Source organism: Protomyctophum bolini (genome assembly GCF_963924005.1).
Source record: "Protomyctophum bolini genome assembly, chromosome: 6".
Classification (NCBI taxonomy): Eukaryota; Metazoa; Chordata; class Actinopteri; order Myctophiformes; family Myctophidae; genus Protomyctophum; species Protomyctophum bolini.
The window spans coordinates 23479924-23507024 of NC_137867.1; the positions used below are offsets into that span (position 1 = coordinate 23479924).

Here is a 27101-nt window from a genome sequence, read left to right on the forward strand (position 1 = left end):
TGTAAAGGCTGGCAGCACAAGGCTCCAAAAAGTAGACGGGTCCAACAGTACAGTTTGGGGTATTTTATTTACCTCTCCAAATGTGCAAACAGTGCAAGCTGGTGACGATACAAAAATAAATAAGACTGGCCAAAAACTATGTTCCAAAAATAGGAAAATGAAATGTACACTAAAAGCTACACTAGAAAACCACAAATCAAGAACTTAAGATACTGGTTACAGGCTAAACCTTTCACAAAGGCCCTGGCAGTTCTCCCCTGCTGTTGTCTCAGACTAGCCTCAAGTCAAACTGAACATCTCCTCACCTACAGCATGCCTTCTCTTAAGCCCTAAAGTTATTGAGCCAACCAGGAGTCAAACCTAGAATTCCATTTTCTGATCATAGTCAGACACGTTAGCCATTGCACCATGGGCCTTATCTGGGGCACACAATCTGGTGTGTGTGTGTGTGTGTGTGTGAGTCAGAAGGGTGTAGCAGTGCCACAGGTGTGCCCTACCATCCACTGTACTAGTTGTTGCCATGGCCGCACCAATACGGCTTATTATGGTTTTATTACACTAAACTAGTGTGTTATGACCTTTAACCACGGGTTAAAGGTGACTTTCTCCTCGGGGCTGATGCTAGTGATGACCTGGGCCAAGTCGATTCCCTTCCCTCCAGACATTATTTGAGACTACCCTGGTAAAAGCTTGTTTATACATTTCATATTTCTTTTAAACGTTTTTTTTAACCCATTTTAGACCTGAGGTCGATTAAAAAAAAAGTCTTCTAAAGGCAAGGTTTTATGAAAAACGTAGGTTTCTATATCAGTGGTGCTCAACCTTTTTCATGTCAAGCCTGGACCCCCAGAATGATCTGTATTTGGCTGTGGACTGCCATCTGAAAATATGTTGTTAGCAGATCTACAAGCTCGTAGCGTGGCACTCGGTGATGCGCTATGCACTTGTAGATCTGCTATTTTTCTACAGCTAAAGTATAACCTAATGCTTAAAAAACCAAAAGGGGTTCCTTCCCAGAATGGGTTAATACTGCCAAGGGCCAAATTCAAGATTGATATCTTGTAGCCTACCTTACATTACAAAACCTTCTCTTCAACCAAGAGCATCGGTCTAAATGTGTTTCCAAGTCCAATTTAATTTGTATAGTGCATTTCACTCAAAGAGAAACAAAATGTTCTTCCTATCTATTTTTTTTCAAGGTTCTCACCTGAAATAATAAACAAGTAGTATTAAAGTAAGTTCAACATGATAATCAAACAAAGTATGACAAACAACAAATACACGTGTGTACGGCACGTGTGTGACTGTGTGCTGCAACTATCATAAACTACTATCCCCACATTTATTTTCCTAAATGGGAGAGGGGACGGGGGACGGGACTACTTTTTAAATGTTATACTTAGTAGTGACAGGCTAGCTACCGTTGCTACTCGGCTTTATAATTCTACTGATAACTCAAACTTCAGGGCCATTTCCCCAGTGTTTGCAAGCACTGCTTACAAACATGTATACACTGTTCTATGCTCATTGTTATAATGAACGTTCAATTATGATTGCATTATGAGCTCAAATATCTTTGGACTTGAAAAAGTAAACGGTTGCCATTAAGCTGATTTAAATTCACCTAAAGACATCAATGACACGGCCACGGGTAAAAGAAACACATGAGAATAGTTGTCTCTCCCTGTATAATTTCCCTTCCTGCTTAATTCCCCACAGAGATGAGAAGGAAGAAACAACTGTTAAACTCATCCAGGCATTTACTCAACTCAGTCACAGAAGCATGAGGATTCCAGGCTCGTTTGCTTACTTTTTTTAACGCTTTTGTACTTGTGGCCCTTTACCCAATCATGTGCACTGTGCACGCTAAACCAGAATAACAGAGAGCCCAGAGTCATCCACAGCTGAATTTTTAAAGGGATATGCTGAAAGGCTGCAAGGAGGAAAGGGATATGCCATGGTTGGGTAATTTCTATGATGGCCTGAAGAGTGACCTCTTGAAGTCTTGGCACGTGAACAGTATTTTACTACCTACAAAAGATGAGTACATTTGTAATCTAATCTTAATCTGTTTCAATTCCTTTTAGTGCCATGAAAGCTACAATTCTTTTAAAGGTGTATTCACAATGGTACTTACATTACATGTATATTTTTTTATCCAAGGTCAAATGGATAGTGCCAAAATAAACAAATCCGCTTTTATCCAAATTATTATTTTTCCTTACAGACTAAAGACTCATAATATCAAGGAAACAAAGTGGGATGAGTTAAAGAGCTGTCATGGTCTTCACGGCAGTTCCCATGTGTGCTGGTATTTGGTGAACCCCCTCTAGCTCAGTCGTTAGAATCTAGTACTTTATTCCATCATCCGGAAAAAATGTTCCGCACAGAGTATGATGTGTACTACTACTATTATGCGCAAACATTTTATAGAGAGAAAAAGTCAGTGAGGATGATTTTTCCTTTCACTTCTTGAAAACAAATTGGGTCCACTCCATCCAAGAGTTTGTGTACAGAGAGCAAGGATAATGTGATAATTTCAAGGGGTTTTCACTGGCCCAGTTTGATTCCTTGCTAGTAATACTGGAGCCACATTTTAGACCACCAATTTATTCAATCCATTGATCCTGAAGAGAGGGTGGCAGTAGACACACACACACACACGCACACACGTTTAATAGTTTAATACGGCAATCCAAATTCTGCCATGACATTTGGAAATGTGGGCACTAGGCGATGTTTTGACTGAATCCAGCCTCAAAACACTGCAACATTAGCCTAGAGTACAATCTGATGGATGTGAAAAATGCAGGGAATCAACATGATCCCAAATTTTGAATGATAGACGAATGTTTCGGGGGCGGTGTGTCATTTATTTTTTATCCCTGGTCCTTTTATGAAGTATTTAATACCTGACCTATTATTGTGATTATTGTTATAAAGGTTTGAGTATTTTAAGAGTGCAGATATACGTACATTGTTAGAAGCAGATGATAATGCATTCTAATGCATTACAGGCTTCATAGGCTGTGTTACTCTCAGTGCTTCATCAATCATTTGTTTCAACAGCTAACCGTATAAAGTTTCAAGCTACGCTATAAGACACGGTAGGTGACAGATCACTGTGGAGTATCTGAACTGCACACAGTGCAAGAATACACAGCTTTGCTTCCTGTGTTGGTCCAAAGACTGCCACGGCCATCCTGCTGCTTAAGCCTTTGACCCTCTTTAAATTTGCTAGCTTTCAGTTCTTTGACTTCAGTTCAAGCAGAGTCATAAAAACAGCAGTGAACGTGGATCAATTTGTTCTATTGAAATGAACTCTAACCAGTTTCCCCTGGTTACTGACCCGGCTATTAAGACTTAAGAGCCACCTGCAAACCCTTATACCAGGGGTGCCCACACTTATTTGACTCAAACTACTTTTAAACTGACCAGCTCAACAAGATCTATCCACCCCCCCAAAAAAATATTATCCCATTGCTGAAAATAGTTTTAAACAGTTACCTTGGGCGATATAAGACAAACATAGAATGGGAAATAGAAGGGCAAAATGGAATTGGTAGGTTTTTTTATATATATTATAACTTTGTAATGTTTGTCTGCAACACTCTTGAAAACAATGTATTGCTTTGTAGTTTGAGCTGACGTGTCCTTTTTATGTCAAGTCACCTTAATTCAAGTGGAAGATGCCAAAAATAGTTTATTATATTATATATTTTAGGAGCATGTCATGTCACGTGGTCTACTTGCACAGCCTATGTGATCTGGTAGATTGCGATCTACCTTTTGGGCACCCCTGCCTTACACTGATGGAGACAGAGAGGAAGAGAAGTGGGAGGGATGCACATCAGAGAGTGGGCATGCAAGAGAGAAAGTCGGGCAGATGTACCGAAAAACCTGCCGTTTCGACCGAAAATCAACCGATAATTCCCAGTAGGTTGCTTATTACGCCGATCTTATCCAGCCGGTCGGCTTGTCTGGAGCCTATACTGGCTGCGATTGGCGTTGATGACACGTTAACCGATCTTATTGGTCTAGTCAGGTCTACTGGACATGCTGGGAGCCTACTGAAAATGACAAGCCTCCTCATACCCTCCCCTAAACTTAACCGCAAGCATGTCGCAGCGCGGTCCTAATATTAACGCATGTTCGCCAACCTTAATCCTGTCGGTTTTTTTAATCAGTCGGCAGAGCATGCCCATACTCGTCGAAAACAATCATACTGATCCTAAGTGATCACTGCGGGGCACAGGTCTCCACCAGGGCAGGTCAGGTTGTGGCCTCCTGGTGGCGCTATAATAAGCCAATGTGAAAAGGGTGCCATTTCTTCTTACGCCTTTGATGGCAATCGGATGATTTGAGGCATTTTGTTCCAAAATGTGCTTTGCAAAACTCTGCCTGTTCGTGGCGCTATAACAGGCCAATGTGAAAAGGGTGGGATATATTCCCTCAGCCTAGTAGGAACGTCTGTGAAAGATTTCACGTAAATTGCACGCTGCGTTCATGATTTGGCTTTTTGTTCAAAACGGGCCAATCCTATAAACTTTAAAAGCCAATGTTAGCCAATCAGGATGGATCGGACAGATCTGTGTTGAGCACACATGACTATAGAGATGTGTAATGATTTGCAGGATTTTTGGACAAAATATGGAGGAGTAATATCAAAAAATGTTTTTTTACAAAAGTCGGCCTCCTGGTGGCGCTATAACAGGCCGTTATGGAAAATTTGGGGCAGAGGTTCATCGTTGGCATCAGTAAGCGTGCAAGATTTGACAAAGCCTCAAATCATGAACACATCAACACAGCGTGCAAGTTACGTGAAATCTTTCACGGACTTTCCTACTAGGCTGAGTAATATATCCCACCCTTTTTAACATTGGCCTGTTATAGCGCCACCAACAGGTGGATTTTTGCAAAACACATTTTTGGAACAAAATGCCTCAAATCATCCAATTGCCATCCAAGGCGTAATAAGAAATGCTGCCCTTTTCACATTGGCCTATTATAGCGCCACCAGGAGGCTACAACCTGACCTGCCCTGGTGGAGACCTGGGCACTTTATCTAGTTCTGATTTAGCCCATTCCATCCTTTAAAAATGACTTTGTCAATTACATTTATTGTTTATGCTACCGATCAAAGGTCTTGTTTAGCACTACGCTAATGTATGCAAATTGCACTGACACTCATGGATACGCACAGACAAGTACACTCATATCCTGATGATGCTGTTGTTTTGGGGTTAATGGTGTGTGTAAACAGTTGCTTTGAAGCTGATGATAATGACAGAATTTAGAGGGAAATGAGCTGAGACCTCAGCAGACGGTCTAGCATTGCAATCAAATAAAGCCTTTGCCTTTTCTCTGACTCTTTCACCATCCGACTTCTTTACTTTTATCATTCTCTTCTTTCCCCTATCTCACTTCCAAACAGGTCTTCATTCCTGGCTATAAAGATTCTCTGGTTATTATAATTAATAGAAAAGTCCTTGTAACTTATACAATCCCTTTTGTTTGTTATTCTAACACCCCCCCCCCCCTGCCCTTTTCTGTACTTTTTATTGACTCCCCTGGTACTTGTTCTCTCCAGTTCTTTATCATTTCTCCATTTCCTGTCTTATCTGGTCTCATTCCCTCACTCTCCACCTCTCCAGAGAGGCTGGCAGATTGTTTTAGTGCATGAGACCAGATAATCACTCTTGAGTCATTATGTGTTGACTATTCACTTCAATTCCTCTCCTCCGCCAAGCTACTCCTTCTATTGATGCCGTATAGATGTGAAGCACTGGCTTCGCCTTTTTAGTCTTACATTGTTCATGAAACTGTGGAATGGACCATAGAGAGCATTAACTTAACATTGTGGAAGTAGCTTAATGCAGCACAAGTAACATGCTGTAATTGTAGTTTGTGTCAGATGTCATGACTGTATGTATGTATATGTCATGTATGTAGGTTAATGCGATGTTATTGTTAACGGCAAAGAATGTCGCTGTATTCTCACCGTATAATTTGAATATCACATTTTGAAATACACTGGATTTGATCTAACTATCTCTTGTGCAATTTAGCTGGGCATTAGTGTGGAAAATGATAGTGGAGCATAGATGTTCCATGGATTAGAGTTGTGATTGAGTGAGAGTGGATTTGGCCATTGTGGTTAATTATCTCTCTCATCACAGATGTTTAGATTAATTAGGTCCACAACTCTGCCAACGGTGAACAGTGCCTGCCTTCTTTTACTGTCAGACTCAATACGATTTTATAACCTTCAATTTGTGGCCTACAAGGTGCTGATCTAGTAAGTCATCGTTGATACATTGCAACCTAAAGCATGTGAGGAGAATCCCTGCCCGACACCTTACCCCAAATTCAATTTACGTTGATGTCCTAGTAATAATATTAATCTCCATCGCCCTGGTGAACACTGGAGGGGAGATTGTTCCATCCTGCCTTTATGCCAGCTTCTATACTGTCTTACTGTGGTCAATTAATTCAGATATTGAGGGGAATATTTATATGCTTTGGATGGAGACTATAGCCGCATCTGTTTATAACTCATAGTGGTACTACTGTCTGAGACAAATCTCTGTGCTCTGAAAATACATAATCATGACCCGTTTTGTAGCGGACTTTAATTCGCCAAACTATTCTTGTTCAAAACATCCTAAAAACCCTTGCATTGATAACTTGGGTCTTTTCTTGTGTCTTCCTCTACTGCTTTCTTTGTTATCTCAGACTCCTGTCTACCTCTTATCTATTTCTTGCTTTTGCATTTTGGTCGTCAGTGGTTTTGATTCTAAAAACGTGTATACACGTCATTAGCATAATTGGTGTTAATAATAATAATAATGACTAGAATTTCTCCGTCCTTCGGGTAGCTCATCCCAGAGTTACGTTGCAGTGCAATATGGGAAGAAGGGAATTGCGGAAGTTGACAGACTCCACGTAGTAACGGATGGGTTATTACTTGCGCAAGCAGAGCGCGCAAGTAATAGTTTCGCTTGGTCTCTTCGAAGTGAAGCCAAGTTTTCTTCAACGGTAAATCTGTGCCTGGTTTGCTGGGACTAGTTACAACATTACGTCATCCTTGAGAGAGTACATGGTGTGTATATGACGTAATGTTACAAGTTACAAGTTACAACATTACGTCATATACACACCATGTACTCTCTCAAGGATGACGTAATGTTGTAACTAGTCCCAGCAAACCAGGCACAGATTTACCGTTGAAGAAAACTTGTCTTCACTTTTTGGAACCAAGTAACCACAGTATACTGCTAATCAAATTACAACTACATACTCTGTATGTAGTTGTAACTAGAACAACTACATACAGTCTGTGCCTGGTTTGCTGGGACTAGTTACAAGTTACAAGTTACAACATTACGTCATATACACACCATGTACTCTGGTCCCAGTTCACAACGATGACGTAATGTTGTAACTGGTCCCAGCAAACCAGGCACAAACCTACGGTTGAAAAAAAACTTGGCTTCACTTTTTGGAACCAAGTAACCACAGTATACTGCTAATCAAATTACAACTACATACTCTTGTAATGTGATTTGTAATTTGTAAATCTGTGCCTGGTCTGCTGGGACCAGACTACACAGATGACCATATCTCTTACGTCATCACTGAGAGCTAGTCATACATATACACACCATGTACTCTGGTCCCAGTTCTCAACGATGACGTAATGTTGTAACTGGTCCCAGCAAACCAGGCACAGACTTACGGTTGAAAAAAACTTGGCTTCACTTTTTGGAACCAAGTAACCACAGTATACTGCTAATCAAATTACAACTACATACTCTTGTAATGTGATTTGTAATTTGTAAATCTACTTTTTTTTTCATCACATATCAATGATTCATTTTTCTGTAAAAAAGTAGTTAGGTAGCAAATAGTTACACGTAATGATTATACATTTCAAACGTTCCTTCACAGAGATACTGAGATGTGATACTTTCCAGCGGTCGAAAGTACTTGCGCGCTCTGCTTGCGCACTAGTAGGCCATTTATGGCCTACTAGTGTGCAACAAGCAAGTATGCACTCGGCAGAGTGCAGTTCTAGTTAGTTATTATTATGTGTTGTTTCACACACACACTCACTCGCTCACTCACTTGTCAATTCAAGTCCCCCCGGCACCGTGATGCGATACAAAAATCTTTGTTGTGAAGGTGAACCTGTGGCACTGATGCGAGGTACACACACTCACACTCACAGTAACTGGTTACTTTGAATCCGTGGTGGGACTGGGAAATAAATAATGCGTGGAAGAACTTGGCATCCGATGATTGTGGCGATGAGAGGTGGTGTGTGTGTGTGTGAGTGGCTGGCTGGCCATCGTAGACACACGCACACCCTGGGTAAATAGTATGTGTACTGCACACTCACTCACTCACTCACTCACTTCAAGTCCCCCCGGCCACTGGGGTAACGCTATCCTACACTCGCGGACCGCCAGTAATGTGATCCGACACCCGAATGATGCGATACAAAAATCCTCCACAGTGTACTGTGAAGTTGTGAAGCCGTACGGCAGCTGCTTTAGCTGCGCTCACCAAGCGTAGTTGTGTGGCGTTTGCCGTGCGATAGATGTGTTTTTCGGTTTGTTGCTGGCGGTGGCCGTCATGTGTCCTTATTAGTGTAGTGTAGTCAATACGACGTGGTGTGTGTCGATGGTGAGGTGGAGTGTTCGCCTGTCCGGCACAGCAGCCAGAGGGGGAGGGGGCTGAGTTAGGATGAGCTGGTGTGGAGCAGAGGCAGCGAGGTTGGACATTGAGGGGTTGGAAATCATCCCGGTCGCGTGGTTCATGTAACACGTGTGTCACTGTGAAGGCCGTAGACTACAATGCGCCATTGGACTGGCCCCATGAAGTGAACGGAGTTGGCGTAAGTCGGCAAAGTGATGATGATTTTGACGTAGGCTGGTGATCTTGCGCAATAATGTGTTCTTTCATAAAAATGGGTATTGTACTGTAAATATGACAGTTGCATGGATGCAAAGTAGTGGTTGATGTCTGGACAGGCATGCTGTTGGTGTTGTGCATGGTGAGATGTGTGCAAACGGTGTGGTTTGGTAGGAGAAGGCGGACAAAGGATGGGGTGTTGCGCTGGCTATTAGTGTGGCAGGATAATATTTTTATATTAAATCAAAAATCATTCTACTACATAGTTATTTAGCTAATGTGCCCCGTTCTACATGTATCTTACTCTCTGCCGATCCTTTGACCTTTGACCCTATCCCTTCCCTTGTCAGCTCTGCACAGTAGTATGTCAGTCTTTGTCACTCTAATACCCTGAATATGGTCCTTAGAACCCAAACACAGGCCTGGGCTGTGTTTTCATAAAAGGCTGTTTTCATACAGCCTTTTTAGACAGATTGTAGATTTAAGGACTTTTGGTAGACTAAACAAGATTTCAGAGGTTTAAAAAGTGGTCATTGCAGCCAAGCAAGCAGGTCCAGCTGCCTCGCTCTGATCCAACAATGTCGATTTTGAAATCGGAAGAAAATATAAATTACCGCAAATCCGCAATTAAGATATCACTATTATGAAGATGTTTCTGTGTTGCAGATATAAAAGGAAAAAATTCAGAATATTCTCCCCTCGCCTTATATCATTGAGGATGCGCTAGGACGTGTACAACACGGTTAATGGAGATCCCAGCTTTTCCTGCCCCTTCTGTACTCCTACTTATCTTTTCCCCTTTTTTGTTGAAAATTGAATCATAACTGAATAGTTTGTACTATTTACAAACTGTACTGTTCATACTATTCTCTGTGTTGGGCAGAGTTCAACTACATTTTGCTCTAATTGTCTAGTAGTTCAACACATTCAGAAGTTGCTATTTTTGGTGTTAACTCCTGGAACTGCAAACTACAATTTGCAGTGCCCCAGGCAATGCCACTCGGACAGTACATCCATAAGCCTACTACCGGCCATCATTACACATCATCACCATAGACAAACCCCCCAAATCTCTGCCTATGGAATAATCACCATGGCTGCATTTGAACAAATGCATGGCAAAACCTACATTTTCATGTTGAGTCCAGATTAAATAGTAAATACGATTAAACTTTTACAAAAGAAAATCATTTTTCTAGCTTTAGTTTTCCAAACTATGTATCTTTTCTACTGACTTAAACTTTCCCACTCTCTTAATAGAAATCTCTCTTTCAGGTGGGATTAAAATATGCCTTGTATTATTGTGGCCACAAACTCGCTGCTAACAGTCCCACCATTTTCTATGACCCTTTGTTGATTTCAGGTGGAGTGGATCGAGCAGCAGGTGGTGAAGAGGAGGATCAAGAGAGATTACAAGCCATCCCCGCCCCTTTCCCTGTCAAGTCCCGCCCAGACCAGCTCTTCCCAAAACATATTTTATAATGACCTTAAGTGGAGCAGTATGTGGTATATTGTGAGTATTAATGCCATAATAAAACATTGATATTGATGTTCTCTTGCTCTGACTCATGCAGTTGTACTTGTGTGGCAGCACTTTTATTGATTGGCTTGTGTATGGTCTGGATATAAAAGTAGTAAAGTACAATGTGTATGGTCTGGATATAAAAGTAGTAAAGTACAATGTGTATGGTCTGGATATAAAAGTAGTAAAGTACAATGTGTATGGTCTGGATATAAAAGTAGTAAAGTACAATGTGTATGGTCTGGATATAAAAGTAGTAAAGTACAATGCCATTTTGTGCTTTTCTGCTAGTGATTGTGGGCCAGGGGCGCGCGCGATAAGGACAAACCTCCACTAAGGAAATGTAATCTGTCAATTTCAAAAAAGACTATTTGGGGTTAGGTTAAGGTCGACACGTGACGCTATAATAATAGAAATTGGGTTATATTATGATAAATATAATGTGTGGGCTTGTTTGATAATACAAATTACGAGATCATTGCGCTATATTTCACCCTGTGCTTGACCTCAACTCTGTTAACCATTAACTTTGTATAGATAACTGTTAATACTTTGACCTTAAGTCCTAAACATTATTTTCTTAGTTCCTGCACAGAACTGTCTGAACGTTGGGTCAATAAATGGTGCTTGCATGAATGTGTGCCTTTGCCTGCATGTTTGTGTGAGGCCAAATACATTTAATCTCCCTGGCCTTTGATGTCTGTTTTTTTCATTACTTTGTTTATTCTGTCCATTTCCCATCAATAAGATCACAGAATTTTGAGTATTGGGTATTTACAAATTCTGTCATGAAAGGTTCTTTTTTCAGTACCTTTTAATTTTTTCAATGTGCATGCTCTCCAACTCATGTACAGTGTTAACCACATTCTCTAAAATAGCTGATCAACATCGGCCAGCTTCCTAAAAACTGTTGAACATTATTATTATTATTATTATTATTTTTAATGGGGCTTAAAGGAACACTTCACATATTTTACCTTTGTATAATTGGACCCTACTAATGCTCACTACTCACTCACTCACTCACTCTACATCTCATTGGTGGGCTATGGACAGTTCAGAAACCTGCAGTGCCTGCCATTACAACCTTAACTACAACTACAAGGGCCAATTATATGAACATAGATTAAAAATGGGAGAAATGATTGATTGTTTAATTGGTTAATTGAATAGAAAACCTAATGAATTTTCTCTCTTCTACCATCTTTGTTGCTATTCCTCTCCTCTCTCTCTGACCTCCATGCCTAGCATTGTAGTGATGACGTCTTTAACTGCCAATCTGATATGAACATCATGGGGGCGTGGAAGAGGGGATACACTGGTAAAGACGTAGTGGTGACCATATTGGACGATGGCATCGAGAGAAACCACCCAGACCTCATTCAGAACTACGTGAGTGTGTATGTATGCATGTGTGTGTGGCATGAGTTTGTGTCGGTGGGTGTAGGCTAAATGTATTTTGTGGTTATGTGTGCAACTACTGGTGAGACTATATGGAAGCATTTGGTTGCTTGATGTGTGTTTGTGTTATTTTCAGTGAGTGGTTGCGTGAGCAAGCTTGTATGTTTGTGGATTATGGTTGTGTGTGTTTATACGTTTGCACCTGGGCCCAGGAGTTCAAAATGTTTAATCCCTGAGGGATCAGATTTTTCCTATATTTTGTGATCCAGGGTCAGATAATCCAGCCAAATCTTGTCTTGGTATCTCAAAGCAATTCATGATAGGATCCAGATTCCGACAATTCAAGATGTCCAGATCTTTAAAGGACAACTTTAGTTTTTTTCAACCAAGGTTCAAGTGTTAGGTTGTTATTAGACAAAGTAAATGGTGAGTGTTAATCTTTTTTCATTTGCTTCTTTCTTTAGTTTTTGGGATTTTAGCTATTTTTGACAGGGGGGCGGGGGCATTCGAACATGGGGCGTCCTTTTTTACTATAGTCCTACTAGACCCCAGGAAATTACATCTGGCCACAAAAGATCACAGGATCTATGCTGAACGTGAAGGTAGAGGTACTACATACTGTGTGTTGTAGGCTTAATATGTCAGTTTGTCACATTCAATAGATCTAATTTCTTGGAGTCTAATAGGACTATAGTAAATAAAAAATCACCATATTTTTTTGTAAAAATAATACATATTTTGGACCATGTTCGAATGCCCCCGCCCCCGGTAAAACATTTCTAAAACGAAAGAAAGCAGCAAATGAAAAGCAATGAACACTCATCTTTTACTTTCTCTAATAACAACCTAAAACATGAACCTTGGTTGAAAAAAACTAAAGTTGTCCTTTAATATCAGGGCTTTAATCTTTTCCATTTCCATAGTGGATATAAAGAACAACAACGCAACATAAGAAAAACACACTATATAGCTAGCACAGTTGCAAACTGGCTATACTATAGCTAGTTTGCATCTATGGTACCTGGACCTGGTGTAATGATTTTAGTATGTTTTCTGGTTGTGTTTACTGTTTAGAGTGTACAATATCACTATTTTCATTATCACTATTTTCATTTGGCAAAAAGAGATGGACATGAGATTACCAGTGGGCGGCCCTAAAATTCCAACCTGGAATTCTTAATGAGCTGTTTTGTGTTAAAACAGAATTACAGCTTTCTAAATATAGGGGAAAAAGACCTGTGACATTGAATCTTTTATTTCTAATTTTATTTTCCAAATCCATAATACTAGCATAAAATCATATGGATAAAAAAAGAACTGTAATATGCTTTTCTGTATTTGCATACCGTTGTGGTTGTGCATTGGAAGATATCCACAATTACTTTTTAAGGTTGGTCACAGATTATACTAATTTTGTTAGATATGTTTTGATGAATAAAAATAAAAATCTTTTATTGAAATAATCTTTGAGAAAATGTTATGTTAACAAACTCATTACTTGATTGAATAGTGTTCTGGGATGTGAAAATGTGGGGGGATAAATGAAGATTTTTATCAAACTACTGATTTATTTCAATTAAAAAAATATTTTTATACATTATATTTCAGTTAATTTAATAGTACATTTTACTCTGGTAATACACTATAAACCCACCACTCCAATGGCATCAGATCAAGCTAATCCTGATTTTGCTGATGTGAAACATGGTGGTGGCTGACTGACCGACTTTGCGAGCTATTTGATGTTTCAGACTTGGGTGTTGGGTGAGGTAGGCTTGAGAGCCTCCAGGCTAGGGGGTGAGAGGGTGAGAGAGGGAGGTGACTTGACATGGATGTAGTTGGCTACCATGTCATGCCAAGGTTACATTGGCACGTAGGTTGCGCCTAAGCTCCGTAGACTTCCGCCCCACAATCCTAAAATGATGTGAGTCTTCTATTCATGTCTTGACAGGTACTTTTAGGGTTAGCGTTAGGGCATGCAACATTGTTCACAGACAGACTCAAAGTCTCAAACTCATTACGTTTTTTTTTTCTTTTTCTTTTTTTTAGCAAAGTTGTTCAGGGTTAAGTAAGACATGAAGTGGAGGAGACTTAGTTCAAGAATTAGAGCTTGGACTGGAGACAAGGGGATGACATAGAGGACAAGAGCTAGGGAGCTTGATTATAAAGTACTAATGCAGTGAAACAGTCGAAGTCCATGCTCTGCAGACAATTTCTATGTGTCAGAGCTTAGTGCAGCAGACACTTAGAAAGCATGAACAGCTCCACCCCCTGCCCGTCACTCCCTCCCGGATTTTGCGGGAGTATATTTGAGCCGACTACAATCCTGAGTAGAAGAGAAAGACATCATCCATATACAGTATAGTTCATAAAATCCCTTAAGTGGAGCAGAGCAATACAATGCTGGACATGAAAAAGAATCGTGATAACATAATTGTACCGAAAATAATCAATATTGCAAGATTGAGGACAACTACTGTATGACAGTAGATCTCTTCTGACAATGGTCTCTTGCCATGGGACAAGTCCTTCAGTTGTCTGGAAGAAAGAGTAATGAGTGTATTGTATTGAGTGCAGAGCCGCCATGAGGAGCGCTCACCGCTTTGTATTGTATCTCTACTTTGAGTGCTACTAACTAATGTCTAATACAACTGTTGTTCTGTTGACCCGTTATTGACCATATACCAACTTTGAAACGTACCTTTGTTACGTCACAAAGAATGGTGGTCCCTTATTGGCTGTTGATGGTGATGTCAAATGTAAACACCGACTTACATACATACAGTGTTGGGAAAGTTCTACTAGTTCTGTTCACAGTTCAGAAATTTAAAAAGGAACTAGTTTAGTTCATAATTCAACATTTTGAAATAAAGTTCATGTTTTTATTTATTTTTTATTATTATTATTGCCACAGCCTATAGCCATTTGCGCACCAGCTGAGAGACAGGGATTTAGAGAATGCTGACAGGCACTCAGATGAGATGTTAACGTCCTGTACAGTAAGTAGATGTGGAAATAAAACTAGTGTTGACTAATCAATACAAGTGGCTCTTATTTTGATGAGGCAGTTTCTGCACAGGAAGTCCGTTTCACTACGATGGATGAGCTGTCAAAGTACTAGTCGCTAAACCACGTTAGCGACCATGTTTACAATATGAAAACTGTCACTTAGACAATGTAGGTTACACACGCTGGAATTAAACATGGAACCTGCAGGCAGCATTAGGTGAGTAATTCATTGTATATGTGTTGGACGTTCGTGGTTGTGCTAATGATAGACGGACAGCTGCTGCTGGGATCCTAGGCTCCTGCTGCTTAACGACTACACTGTGGCCCCTTTTCCACCAAAAGAACTTCGGTTCAGAACCAGTGCCGTTCCGAACCTTGGTGCTTTTTGCGAACCGGTCGCGAACCGGCTGCATTTCCACCAGATTGACGGCCGGTTCATTTGGTGGCGCTATTATACCTGAACACAAAATGTTGAAAAGGAGAAGGATCCGTCATGCCCGCAGAGTAGACGCCCCGAGGGTGCTGCACAACACAAACCGATGTAAACAGTATCCACGAGGTTGTGATGTCAAGGTTACAAATTATTATAATGCCCCGCAAGTCTCAGCTGGATTCAGTTGAACGAGAAAAAGTGACGTTCACACACACCAGAAATGAACGCGTTCACAATGACGTTCATCAGGCAGAAATACAGTACGTTCAGTTCACATTCAGCCCATTTGAGAACTATCGTTCTTTGAACGCGTTCGGGTACAACACTGCATACATACATACATACGTACTACCCATCCGATCGCGCTCTTCTTGCGCAAGTAATAATTTAGACCATTTTTTTGTTGTCACTGTACATTTGCAAATAAATGAAACTATTAGAAGCAGTCTGTGCTATTATTATAGGAGGTTTTGCTTTTCCTTGAAACAGTTTGTGTTTGTGCACGGTCACTAGTGAGGGATTTCAGAGGGCTAGTACCTCCTTGGCTCGTGAGACTAATATTCTTTGCTTCAGGCAGCAGGTAAGCCCATCAGTCAAACGAGTAGATCAATTTATTTACGCCACTGTTTCCAGTGGGTTGGGAACAATTTATGGGTCACGGATACATTGTAGACTAGAGTAAAAAACCATTGTCTCTTACTCTCTTCCTAGTTCCTACACACACACACACACACACACACACACACACACACACACACACACACACACACACACACACATATATATATATATATATATATATATATATATATATATATATATATATATATATATATATTTACAAACTAATCTAAGAAATTCCATAAATGAAAAATAAATGAGGATTAAGAAAATGGCAGATCTACAAGCTTGCAACGGCAAACATTTAATCTGTATTTTGGGTTTCGACATGAAAAGTTTGGGAACCACCGATTTACACCCTGTCACCACATTGAGCTTATTTGCTTCTTTTAATGCCTTGATTTGTTTATGCCCTGGGCACACAATACACCAAATTGGGTTAGCACTGATTGCATTCGATTCACAGAATGATGTGAATCACTGATGTGATGCTTTATTAGGTTTGGGAAGCTCCATGCATTTGTTAAGATGTCACGTTCCCTCTCTCTTACACACTCACACAAGTAAATTGTTTGGCTACTAATGGTGTAAAAAAGGTGATTTATATTCTTGACTTTGAACTCACTGACTAAAATACTTTTCTATGGAATTGTACAATAGTCTTTTTTTCACATCCCGTTCACATTTACTGCATGCTTATAGGTTGTTTTACATAAATAACAGACTGTCAAATGAAAAAAAGTGACATTGCCACAGCCGATTGTATTGCAAGTATAACACAGCCTTTAGAAGGTGACTACTAACCCTACTGACCCTACTCCTCTGTGTCTCCTTAAGGATCCACAAGCCAGCTTTGACGTTAATGGCAATGATATGGACCCCATGCCCCGCTATGATGCAAACAATGAGAACAAGTAAGACACCAGTACGCTAACCCAGGATTACATCATAATCATGTACAGGATGTGTAAAAATGAAGATGAGTGCAGTGGGTATACTGCATCTTTGTGAGGTCCAGATTTGTGTGTGTATGTAGTATGTATGTATGTATGTACGCACGCGTGCACATCTGTCCTCTTGATAAATATCAGAAATGGGGTTGAGTATGTTTGGCTGTTTTGTTGTGGCCTGCGATTAAATATATTAAAGGTGACTCGTGGGTGGGTTGTTGTTTCTTGTGGTGTGTGTGTGTGTGCGTAACTGAGAGCGTGTGTGTCACCACACTACTACCCTGCCTAGGAACCCAACATCCTGTGCCAATTTGGCCAAGTGCTCTGTGTGTGTGCGTGTGTGCGCACGTGCGCGCGCATGCGTGCGGGTCTGCTGTGTATGTGTTTGGCTGCTGTGGCCCAAATGCCTTGGCAAGGGCTCAGACCCAGCTGGTAATGTATTGTCTTAAAGAGACATGAGGCTTACACATACAGCTCAGTGACAGGATCACCCCTTAAGACTGAATTAATACTGGACCACAATATTATTTGTCAAAAGAAAGTTGTTCAGTCTTTAATGCCATGTTCTCTGTGTGGTAAATGTCTCTGAGGTTTGAGCACTCATGCAGGATATATTACTCTTTTTTTCTTTTAGCCTACTAGAAAATAATATTTGTGTAGTTCAAGAATAGACCAGCACAGCAGATGTGAATTAGCTTATCACTAAAATCAATAGACAGTCTGTTTACTGGTGAGAGACAACGAAGTTGGAAAATGAAAATAATATAATGAACCCCTGATACATTTGGATCTTTGTTTTATTTAGCTACAATTTTAGTCCAATTTCAGTCCAATCACCCACCACTGTTAATGAGAGGTGTAAAGAGGGGCTTTTTTCTTTAGTTTTGGGTTGTTTTTAACAGTCACTCAAAACCTTTCCCCTTGCATAGCTCCTTAGACCAGGGGTTCTCAACCTGGGGGTCAAACCCCTGCCTTAGACTGCCATGAAATGATCACGTCTGTGCCACACACACAGGATCGGACATTTTGTCCCCATGGAAGTGCAACCGAGGTAACTGTGTGTGCATGTATGTGTGTGTGCGTGTGTGTGCATGTTGTACCTGATTATGATTATCTTGTTAAAACACAAATAGACCCTGGGTAGCACTGGCTAAGTTGGCAGAAAATTCTAAATTGATGCATAAAAAAGACCATGCATATCAAAAATTGCCACAGTTTATGGAAGTTGAGCTGTGGAATTGAGTGAGAGAAGACTATTGGGGTAGTCTAGGAAGAATTATCAGTGATCATTGATTACTAATTAGGTCTTAACCCATTCTGAACGGGAACCCATTTTGGTGTTAGCATCATGTTATGCTTTAGCTTTTGAAAAAAGGCGCGCTATGAACTTGTAGATCTGCTATTTTTGAAAAATCGAAGAACGACTGACATTTTTAGAATCTGATCTCAGGTCAGAATGGGTTAATCAGACCAGTGTGTCCAGTGGAAACCTCGTATGAATCTGATCTCAGGTCAGAATGGGTTAAAGCATCAATGAATGCTCTTAACTCTAAGTAGGTTGGAGTGGCGTATTGTCGGTATCTGTCACTAGACCCATAGGAGATGGATTGCGAAGGTGGAGTGCCACACCTACCATCAGCTCCCAATACTTACCGCATGATTTGCTGTTCCCAAGCCTGAGTTGGCGGTGCCCGGGATTGAACTCATGACCTTGTGGTCAAAATGCGACTGAGCTACGTTGAGAAACCGTGAACTGAATGACTTTGTGATCTATGGTGACCGTCCATGTAGTAATTTACTAAGTCGGAGGTCATGAAATTCAACAGAAAAAGGGAGTTCTAATCTCGAGAGGGGGAAGTGCACCGGATTGTCTGGTTGAGTTTAGTCACTATTATTAGGAAATTATTAGTTGTCAATGGACAATTGGTAGAGAAACTGTGGGATAATACACACGCAATTCATAGCAAGTGTTCTCAAGGCACTAATCTTAGCCCATATACCCATTCCCCACCCAACAGTGACCCCCGGGTTGATTCTAAGTCAGGGTGGTGGTGGTCCCTCGTTCACAATCAGTTGAAAACCCATGTGTTACGGCCGAGCTACACCAGGCTTTTCAGCTCACGTTTGCGCGCACATGTGAGCCCCGCATACGCACTTAAAATAGGACTAGATCTATAAGTGTGCGTTTGTGCGTATACGTGTAAACGCTCGCTGAAACGCCTGGTGTAGCTCGGCTGTTAGAAGTTGTCCCGATCGGATAGGGTGATTGGAAATGGAGACCGATCACGTCATTTTCAAATGATCGGATCAGGAGCAAAACGTGATCGGGACATCCCTAGTATCAATATTATGTCCATATCATGATATTAGACTGGAAATTGTCTGTGGTTTGGGATATTGTACTATTGTGATATGGCATAAACGCGTATCGGCAGATACTCAAAATCAAATGATTGGATTGGTCATTGGGAGCAAAAAAACGTTATCGGGACATCCCTAGTTAGAAGTATTGTTTTTTAAATGGAGACCAACTAATTAGTGGTGGTGACAGTCAGTCCCCTATGAGCCAGTATCCATCGCAGAATCGCAGCAGGTCTTCCTCAAGCCCTGTAGAGTCACAGAAAAGGCTAACTAGAAGTTACCCAAGATATGGGCAGGACTTTTGGCCTTTACAGGTAGGAGGACCTTTTCACTTTTCCAACACCCATAGACTTCTATTTATTGTGTATGTATACCGTTTGATATCCATGAAGTGTGGACATGCCAATACGATTAACTTTACCTTGAAACTAGTGGACTCACTCTAAAGTGCTCTGCGAGTGCTTCCCTGGCCCCCCTCTCTCCGTCACTCCCCTGGGAGCTTTGATGGCTAGATGCGGGGTTTCCATGGCAGCAGTCAGAGCCGTTTCCGGGGGGTGTCGTCGTGCAGATGTTCCCAGCAGGGGGTGTGTGTGTGTGTGTGTGTCTGGTGCTGAGCCAACGAGCAGTGTTGTGGAGGAGACGGCGGATGCAAAACACGCTCATGTTTGTTGATGCTGGTTGCTGACCTGGACCGATTGTCACCACTGCAGTTACGGTGGAATGTTACGTGTGTGTGCGTGCGTGTGCGTGATCCCCCCCCCTCGCGCACATTGGAAATATGTGTGTGTGTGCATGCACTTGTAATTGTGTAATGTGTTCACGTCACTGGAATGATGGAATAACAGTCTTTGTATTACTGCACATTAATGCGGGGAAGGGACATTATAAAAGCCTGACTAGACAACATGAATGTCCTTAGCTAGATCCATGAGGCAGAGAGGAGGAATTGCGGGTATTTCAATTTGTAATTCTGGACTGTACCGTCATGTTTAGGAATTCCACTACAGGAATGTACACATTTATCTGTGTAGATCTATGTTTACTTGCAAGGATGCCTGCCTTCCACTTCAAAAGCTGTTTATATTTGGATTGTGTGTGTACAAGCGTTCTTGTGTGAACATTTACTTTAGCATGCCACTGACATTCTCTTACTCACACATGGCTTGTAATATATTTTCTATTCTTGTTTTTTCCTCAGACACGGGACACGGTGTGCAGGTGAAGTTGCTGCAGCGGCGAACAACTCCCATTGCATTGTGGGGATTGCATATAATGCCAGGATAGGAGGTGAGTTGCTTGTCTGATATGGAGTTTTGCGCTCTACAGACTGCCCCTTTTTAGTTAACACATTCTGTACATATCACGTCTGGAAACGTCATAGGGATTCGAACCGAGAGGTGCCATCGACGTCTGTGGACGTCCTAGCGACGTCCTAACGACACGGGGCGAGATAAGAATATTCCGAATTATTCCTATTTTTTTTTGGCATTTCGCTTTTCGCTTGCCGTATGCTAACGCTCTGTGCAACTATTAGCTTGTCATTGACTCCCATGTTAGCGCGGCGGAAAGAATGACTCGTATCTCCTCATCCAGGGCGCTCTCTGTGGTGTTGAATAGATCGATATGCTGGCGCTTCATTTCTGCTCCTCATCCGTCTCTCCCGCAAAATTGGCTTTTTGGAGCGTATATAAATATATTAAGATGATCGGGGATTGTGAGGTCACTTTGTCAAGTCAACTTTTTTAAGAAAGTGTTTCCGGTTCATGGCTTTCAGAGTAAAAGTGATCAGACAACTCTGGCACCCCGGGAGCTTCTATTTTGATGCACTTCCGGCACCAATTGTGTTTAGTTAATGTATGAATCCCAACAAGATGTTCTTATGCTCTTATGCAGTCTTGGTTATTTTTCATTTACATTAGATATTGGATGTGGTTGTTTTGATGACCCCTAGGTGTGCGTATGCTGGATGGAGATGTAACAGACATGGTGGAGGCCAAGTCTCTGAGCCTGCAGCCACGGCACATAGACATCTACAGTGCCAGCTGGGGACCAGATGATGATGGAAAGACCGTGGACGGGCCAGCTTCCCTGGCCAGACAGGCTTTTGAGAATGGGATCCGCTCGGTAGGTGACAGACAGGCTTACACACACACACACACACACACACACACACACAGCCTCTTGTACTGCTAGTCCACATCACCATCACCACTATACAGATGCTTGCCCCAAAACACATTCGCCCCGGGTCTAATCCGGTGACCTCGGAACGGTCGCCACCAGGTGTTCCCCAACGTAATCTCAGTAAAACTATTCCTAAAACTAACTTTAATCCTAGGGGTGGGCGATATGGAAAAATATAATATCACAATATTCTTTCAAGCAATATCACGATGCACAATATTATCAAACTTATTCCTCACCTTAACCTCAGTAAAACGATGTTATAAAGAATACAAGAACTGCAAGAAGCAAATGGGGGCAAGTGTGTTTTGTGGTGAGCGTTCCGGTATTTTTCTCTTCCTAAGTGCACAGGGGAATAGAAAGAAATGGACACAGAAACCAGCTTACTGGCTCACTGCTCACATGCAGACACAGATATGAATCATGAAAGAGGTGCACCCTCCAACAGACACATGCACACGCATGCATGCACGCACACACACACACACACACACACACACACACACACACACACACTCTCGCTCACTGGAAATGCATGTGTTGAAGCCTACACAACAGTGTTTGAGTCTTATCCAGTTAATCTCTGCCTGTGAGGCACCTCTAGCCATCATTTTGATCAGTGTCCCTGATCTATTTGCATATTCATGACATCCTTTACAGAGTCCTCTGAGCATTTGCATAACATCTAGCTAGGTGACTGCATGGAGCAGAGAAGCTATGATGGAGGTTAAGAGGAGGGGAGACACAAACACACTTTTCGTTCCATCATAAGGGCTGGCTGACATGTCTACAAGTTCAGCACGTGCATATACACTGCAAATCCTGAGTGTTCATTTTACTGTGTGTGTGTGTGTGTAAAAATGGACCCACAGTGTACTTATGTTTGCAAAAGAGAGACTACATAGGGTGGATGGAGAGAGTGGAAGTCAGACATGAGGGACCTCGGAGCTGTCATGCTGTTTTAAAAAAGGCTACAAAAGGTCTCGACTCATTGGCTGACAGACCATGCAGCAGGTTGAAAAAAGGTTTGGCATCTGACAGAAGGTGATGGGGACGAGACTGGCTGGTGGTGAATGTGTCGTATTTCAACTGTACGTGCAGTGCATGTTTGTCTTTGTGGCGTGCGTGCATGCTCAGCTGGAGTTCTTGCAGACTCATGACAGACTTGCGACAGGCATGGCGAGGGTGATATATATCACAGCCTTCAGAGGTGAGCAAGTATAAGAGCGCTTGTGTGAGTGGAGATGGCAAACAAGTTGGAGAAGTGTGTGATAGTCTGAAGGTACACAGAGAACTGAGCTGTATGTGCAGTACCACTGACAGCTGTCCATCACTTTACATTTTGGGTATTCCCTCACAGAAGGACAAAAAAAGAGTAGGGACTCAAGTCAGTTACAGTTACAGTTACATCAGACGTTTACACTGGTATTTGAGTGGACTTTGTGCAAGCTTCCCACAAATTGCATTTATATTTTAATTAAGAATTAATACAAATACCAAATGTGTAATAAAGACTACCTCTGTCTTTTGGGCAAATTAAAGAGATCAAATAGCAGATATCAAATATGTATGGGAATACAGTACAGTCATATACTATACATAAACTAAAGTGAGATGTCAAGGAATTCTGGATCAGTCAGGTGTCTCTGACTCCCGTTGCATCCGGCTTTTCGAGCGTCTATATACGAACATAATTGGCCTGTGTTTGGGAGAGGGAAGCCGGGCGGGATATGTGATATTATCGCATGTATTCTTATGGCTGGGGCAGCACCTGTAAAAAATTTGACACCACCACAAGGAGTGCAGTGCCTGGTGTCAAGTCTGTCGGATCACCGGTTGTCCAGAAGGATCAGAACCTGTACAAAAGCCTCTGCCCGGGCTCTGGACAGGGCCCCTGCGGGACATTATATGGAGCTGGCGTGTTCTGACATCACAATGATGTTCTGGTATCTGCATATACTCCATATTTGGGCATGCCTGACAAATAACTCCATATATGGGCATAAAAGGGACACAGAGATAACTAGAACTGCACTCTGTCGAGTGCCTACTTGCTTGTTGCACACTAGTAGGCCATTTATGGCCTACTAGTAGTGCGCAAGCAGAGTGCGCAAAAGTACTGTTGACCGCTACAAACTGTCAAATCTCAGCTTCTCTGTGAAAGAAGAACATGAAATACCTTCATGTTCTTCTGTTGAAGAACTGTTGAAGAACATGAAGGAACATGAAGATAATTCTATTTAAGCATTTCAAATTCATCCAATTACCTAATGTTGTAATTAATACAACAGACGGCTTTCGATGGTGACGTATATGTCGAATCGTCGATCAGTGTCTGGTGGATTAAAGGAAATGCCTCTATGTATAATGTAATTTGTAAGTTGATTAGCGGTATACTGTGGTTACTTTGCGTATGCCCCGTTTGATGTGTATGTATCGTAGCAGCATATGACGTCAGGATATAACTGGTATAACTAGCTCTCAATGATGACGTAATAAAGATGTGGACTAAAGGACCCAATGCCAGGGTGTAATTGGTTTTCGATGGTGACGTAATGCGATATGTTTTAGTGTCGGGAGGATTAAAGGTAATTCCCCTATGTATACATGTATACTACATGTATGTAATCTGACACCACTGCCATATCAAGCACAAGTAGTCATTACGTCATAGTCGTCATATGCTGGCACGGCGCATACACATCAAACATTCGCCCTGGGCGAAAACTATTACTTGCGCGTTCTGCTTGTGCAAGTGATAACTGGGTAGGGCATGCATTTCCAACTTGCATCGTTCCAAGTAGGCCAGTGCCCAATGGGCACCACTCTAGTATATCAATAAATGAACCACATCTCTGTTCGGATACGTGTGTATGTACGAGTGTACGTCTGTACTCCACGTAACTCGAGAACTGTTTGCCCCACCGACTTAAAATTTGACACACCACTATATGGAGCTGGCCTGTTCTGACATCACAATGATGCACGACCTCGCCCTTTATTAGCCAATCGATCACACATATTCACCCCCCAAAATCATGGACCATGACCATGGTTTAAAACCACTGCTGTAGTTGATTGATTTATTGAAGGTCTGCTCCAACATAATGCGGAAGTGAAGTAGAAAAAAGATGCAGATTAAATACAATTTTGCTTACTGTAACACATTGTGTCATTTCTTGTCAGGGGAGGAAGGGGCGTGGCTCCATCTTTGTGTGGGCGTCGGGCAATGGTGGGCGCAGCAGGGACCACTGCTCGTGTGACGGCTACACCAACTCAATCTACACCATCTCCATCTCCAGCACAGCTGAGAGTGGACGCAAACCCTGGTACTTGGAGGAGTGCTCCTCCACACTGACAACTACCTACAGCAGCGGAGAGAATTACGACCGAAAGATTGTAAGGATGGCTCTGTGTGTGGTTGAGCGTTATATTATTGAGTTTGACTTACTAACATCAAAAGTGTTGTACCAAAGGGCCTGAGTTAAAATCGCAAAGTGTGTGTGTGTGTGTGTGTGTGTGTGTGTGTGTGTGCGCGCGCCCTGGTGTGACCGAATACCTCTATCTCGCATGATCCACAGGGATGAACAGTGACAGTTTGCCACAGCGTGCTAGCTTGTCTGGAGATCGCTTGCTACATTCCTCACACTAATGCCACACACACTTTTTTATCCTTGGCGTTGAGAGAGTTAGATTCTATCTGCTCTTCCCCTCACATACACAGACACACACATAGACCATTTGCCTAGTACACTTACAGTAGGTCTTAACTTACATTTCTGACATCCATTGTGACAATAGAAATGATTCCCACTAGTGTTTCTCAAATGGGGGTACGCAGAGGGACTATAGGGAGTATGTGAGAGAAAGAAGTTATTTTTAGTGATAAAATATTGACAAGCTTTGTGTGAACCTGGTGTTCTCTAAACGTTAAACAAATTTAAGCTACAACCTTTTATTGAATCAAAAGCAATATTTATTTGAACATTATTTGTACATATTGAGATCAAAAATGGACTTACTGAAATGTTATGGCCACAATAATAAGCGCACAAATAAACCCACCTAGGAGTCACTAATTAAACAACTTGTTAAATGATGAACATGCGTTCATCATTTATTCATGGCATCATATGCTAGCTCAGGGCATATGATGGTTTTCTAAGAATTTTTTTGTAGTCACATTAAAGAGCAATCTACCTGAGTTCCTCTGTCCTGTCTGTCTAGTGTCTACAGTACCTTTTGTACTGCTGGAACTGAAAATCTTGCTAAACCGTATCAAACTATGTGTGTATATGTGTGGCTTCAGATAATCCTTCAAGCCCTTTGGTTAGGGAAAGGTCCTTTGATGGGGGCTCAGACTGGGAGTTAGCCAAGCTTTTCTTGGCAAAGCGACTGACTGACTAGCTGGCTGACTGAGGTCCATACAGTCGGAATGAATATACCGTGTTTTAAAAACAAACTTCACCATCTAGTATTACTTCCATCGCATGTCCTTATTTGCTCTTTGGTCAATGGATTTGTTTCTCATAGAAAACCAGAGTTATTTTTGAGTGTAAGTGATTTTTAAGTTATTTGTGAGTGTATTTGTATGTCTGTGTTATCTCAAGCAGGGCTATGTGTCAAAGCTGGAATGTGAGTTTCAGGTGTGTATAAATCTCCTCCTGATCCTCAAGACTTAACGCTCTCTTTCACCTCCCCCTTTTCTCTCCTTCTGTTCCTACTGTGCCAACCTCATTACTCCCAAATCATCTCTTTCCCTGATCTCTCTATTGCTCTCCATCTCCTATCACTTTACTCTTCTCCTCTCTCTCCAGATCACAACAGACCTGAGACATCGGTGTACAGACAGTCACACGGGCACTTCGGCCTCAGCTCCCATGGCTGCTGCCATCATTGCACTCGCCCTGGAGGCAAAGTAAGATCCACATATCTTTATACCTTTTGACTCGATCTTCTCCTCCTTACCGTTGGTTTCCTTCCATCCCTCCGTTCCTTTCCCCTGCTGGCTCTTTAAGCACAATCCGTGCCGGGATTCCTTCAAAATAGGAGCTCTGGGGTGCCAGAAAGACATGGCCGCTTTTACTCTGAAACCCACGACCCGGAAACGATACGGGAAAAAAGTTTGCTTTACATTGCTAGCTTACATCGTTTTAATTGATACGATATATGATCCAAAAAGCGTTCTATTTTGAGGGAGAGACAGATGAGGAGCAGAAATGAAGCACTAGTATATGTGAACTGAAATAATTCTCAGAATAATTCTTCTCTCGCCCGGTATCATTGAGGATGCGCTAGAGCGTCTACACACGTCCTTTGGAGTCGTCTGTTGGGATCCCTAGGACGTGTGGACACGTCCTACGGACAGAATGTGTTAAGGGGAGCACACAGTGTTCTTTTCTTTGCATTTTATTGTCAAATCAGTGCCAAAGAAGCACTCCAGTTCCAGCAACAAAGACATGCAGCTATCTGTTACAATCAATAGGTTCAACAATTAGAATTGCAGTCAAGATGAATTAAAATATAATAAGAGGGATTTGTCTTGGTGAGATCACTATGGATTTTGCGTTGCGTACTGTCACAGTTAAACGGGGAGTAATTTGCAGTGTGAGCGGACAGCACACAATTTCTTCTGCAGATCAATATATAAGTATTCTTGCCTTCATTGGGGAAATATAATAACTGGTATGATTTGCTTGCTGCT

At 41.7% G+C, this 27101-nt stretch overlaps 1 protein-coding gene across 2 annotated transcripts in view; it reads left to right on the plus strand.

Annotated features, from left to right (window-relative positions):
• The window catches only part of pcsk5b (proprotein convertase subtilisin/kexin type 5b), a 73442-nt gene that overhangs the window by 13657 nt on the left and 32684 nt on the right, over positions 1-27101 (plus strand). For both annotated transcript variants that reach the window (XM_080766562.1, XM_080766563.1), the window contains exons 3-9: positions 10280-10429; positions 11687-11830; positions 16740-16816; positions 20412-20500; positions 21165-21337; positions 24584-24796; positions 26215-26315. In XM_080766562.1, coding sequence (XP_080622688.1) covers positions 10280-10429; positions 11687-11830; positions 16740-16816; positions 20412-20500; positions 21165-21337; positions 24584-24796; positions 26215-26315 — 947 coding nt within the window. The remainder of the gene's footprint in view (positions 1-10279; positions 10430-11686; positions 11831-16739; positions 16817-20411; positions 20501-21164; positions 21338-24583; positions 24797-26214; positions 26316-27101) is intronic.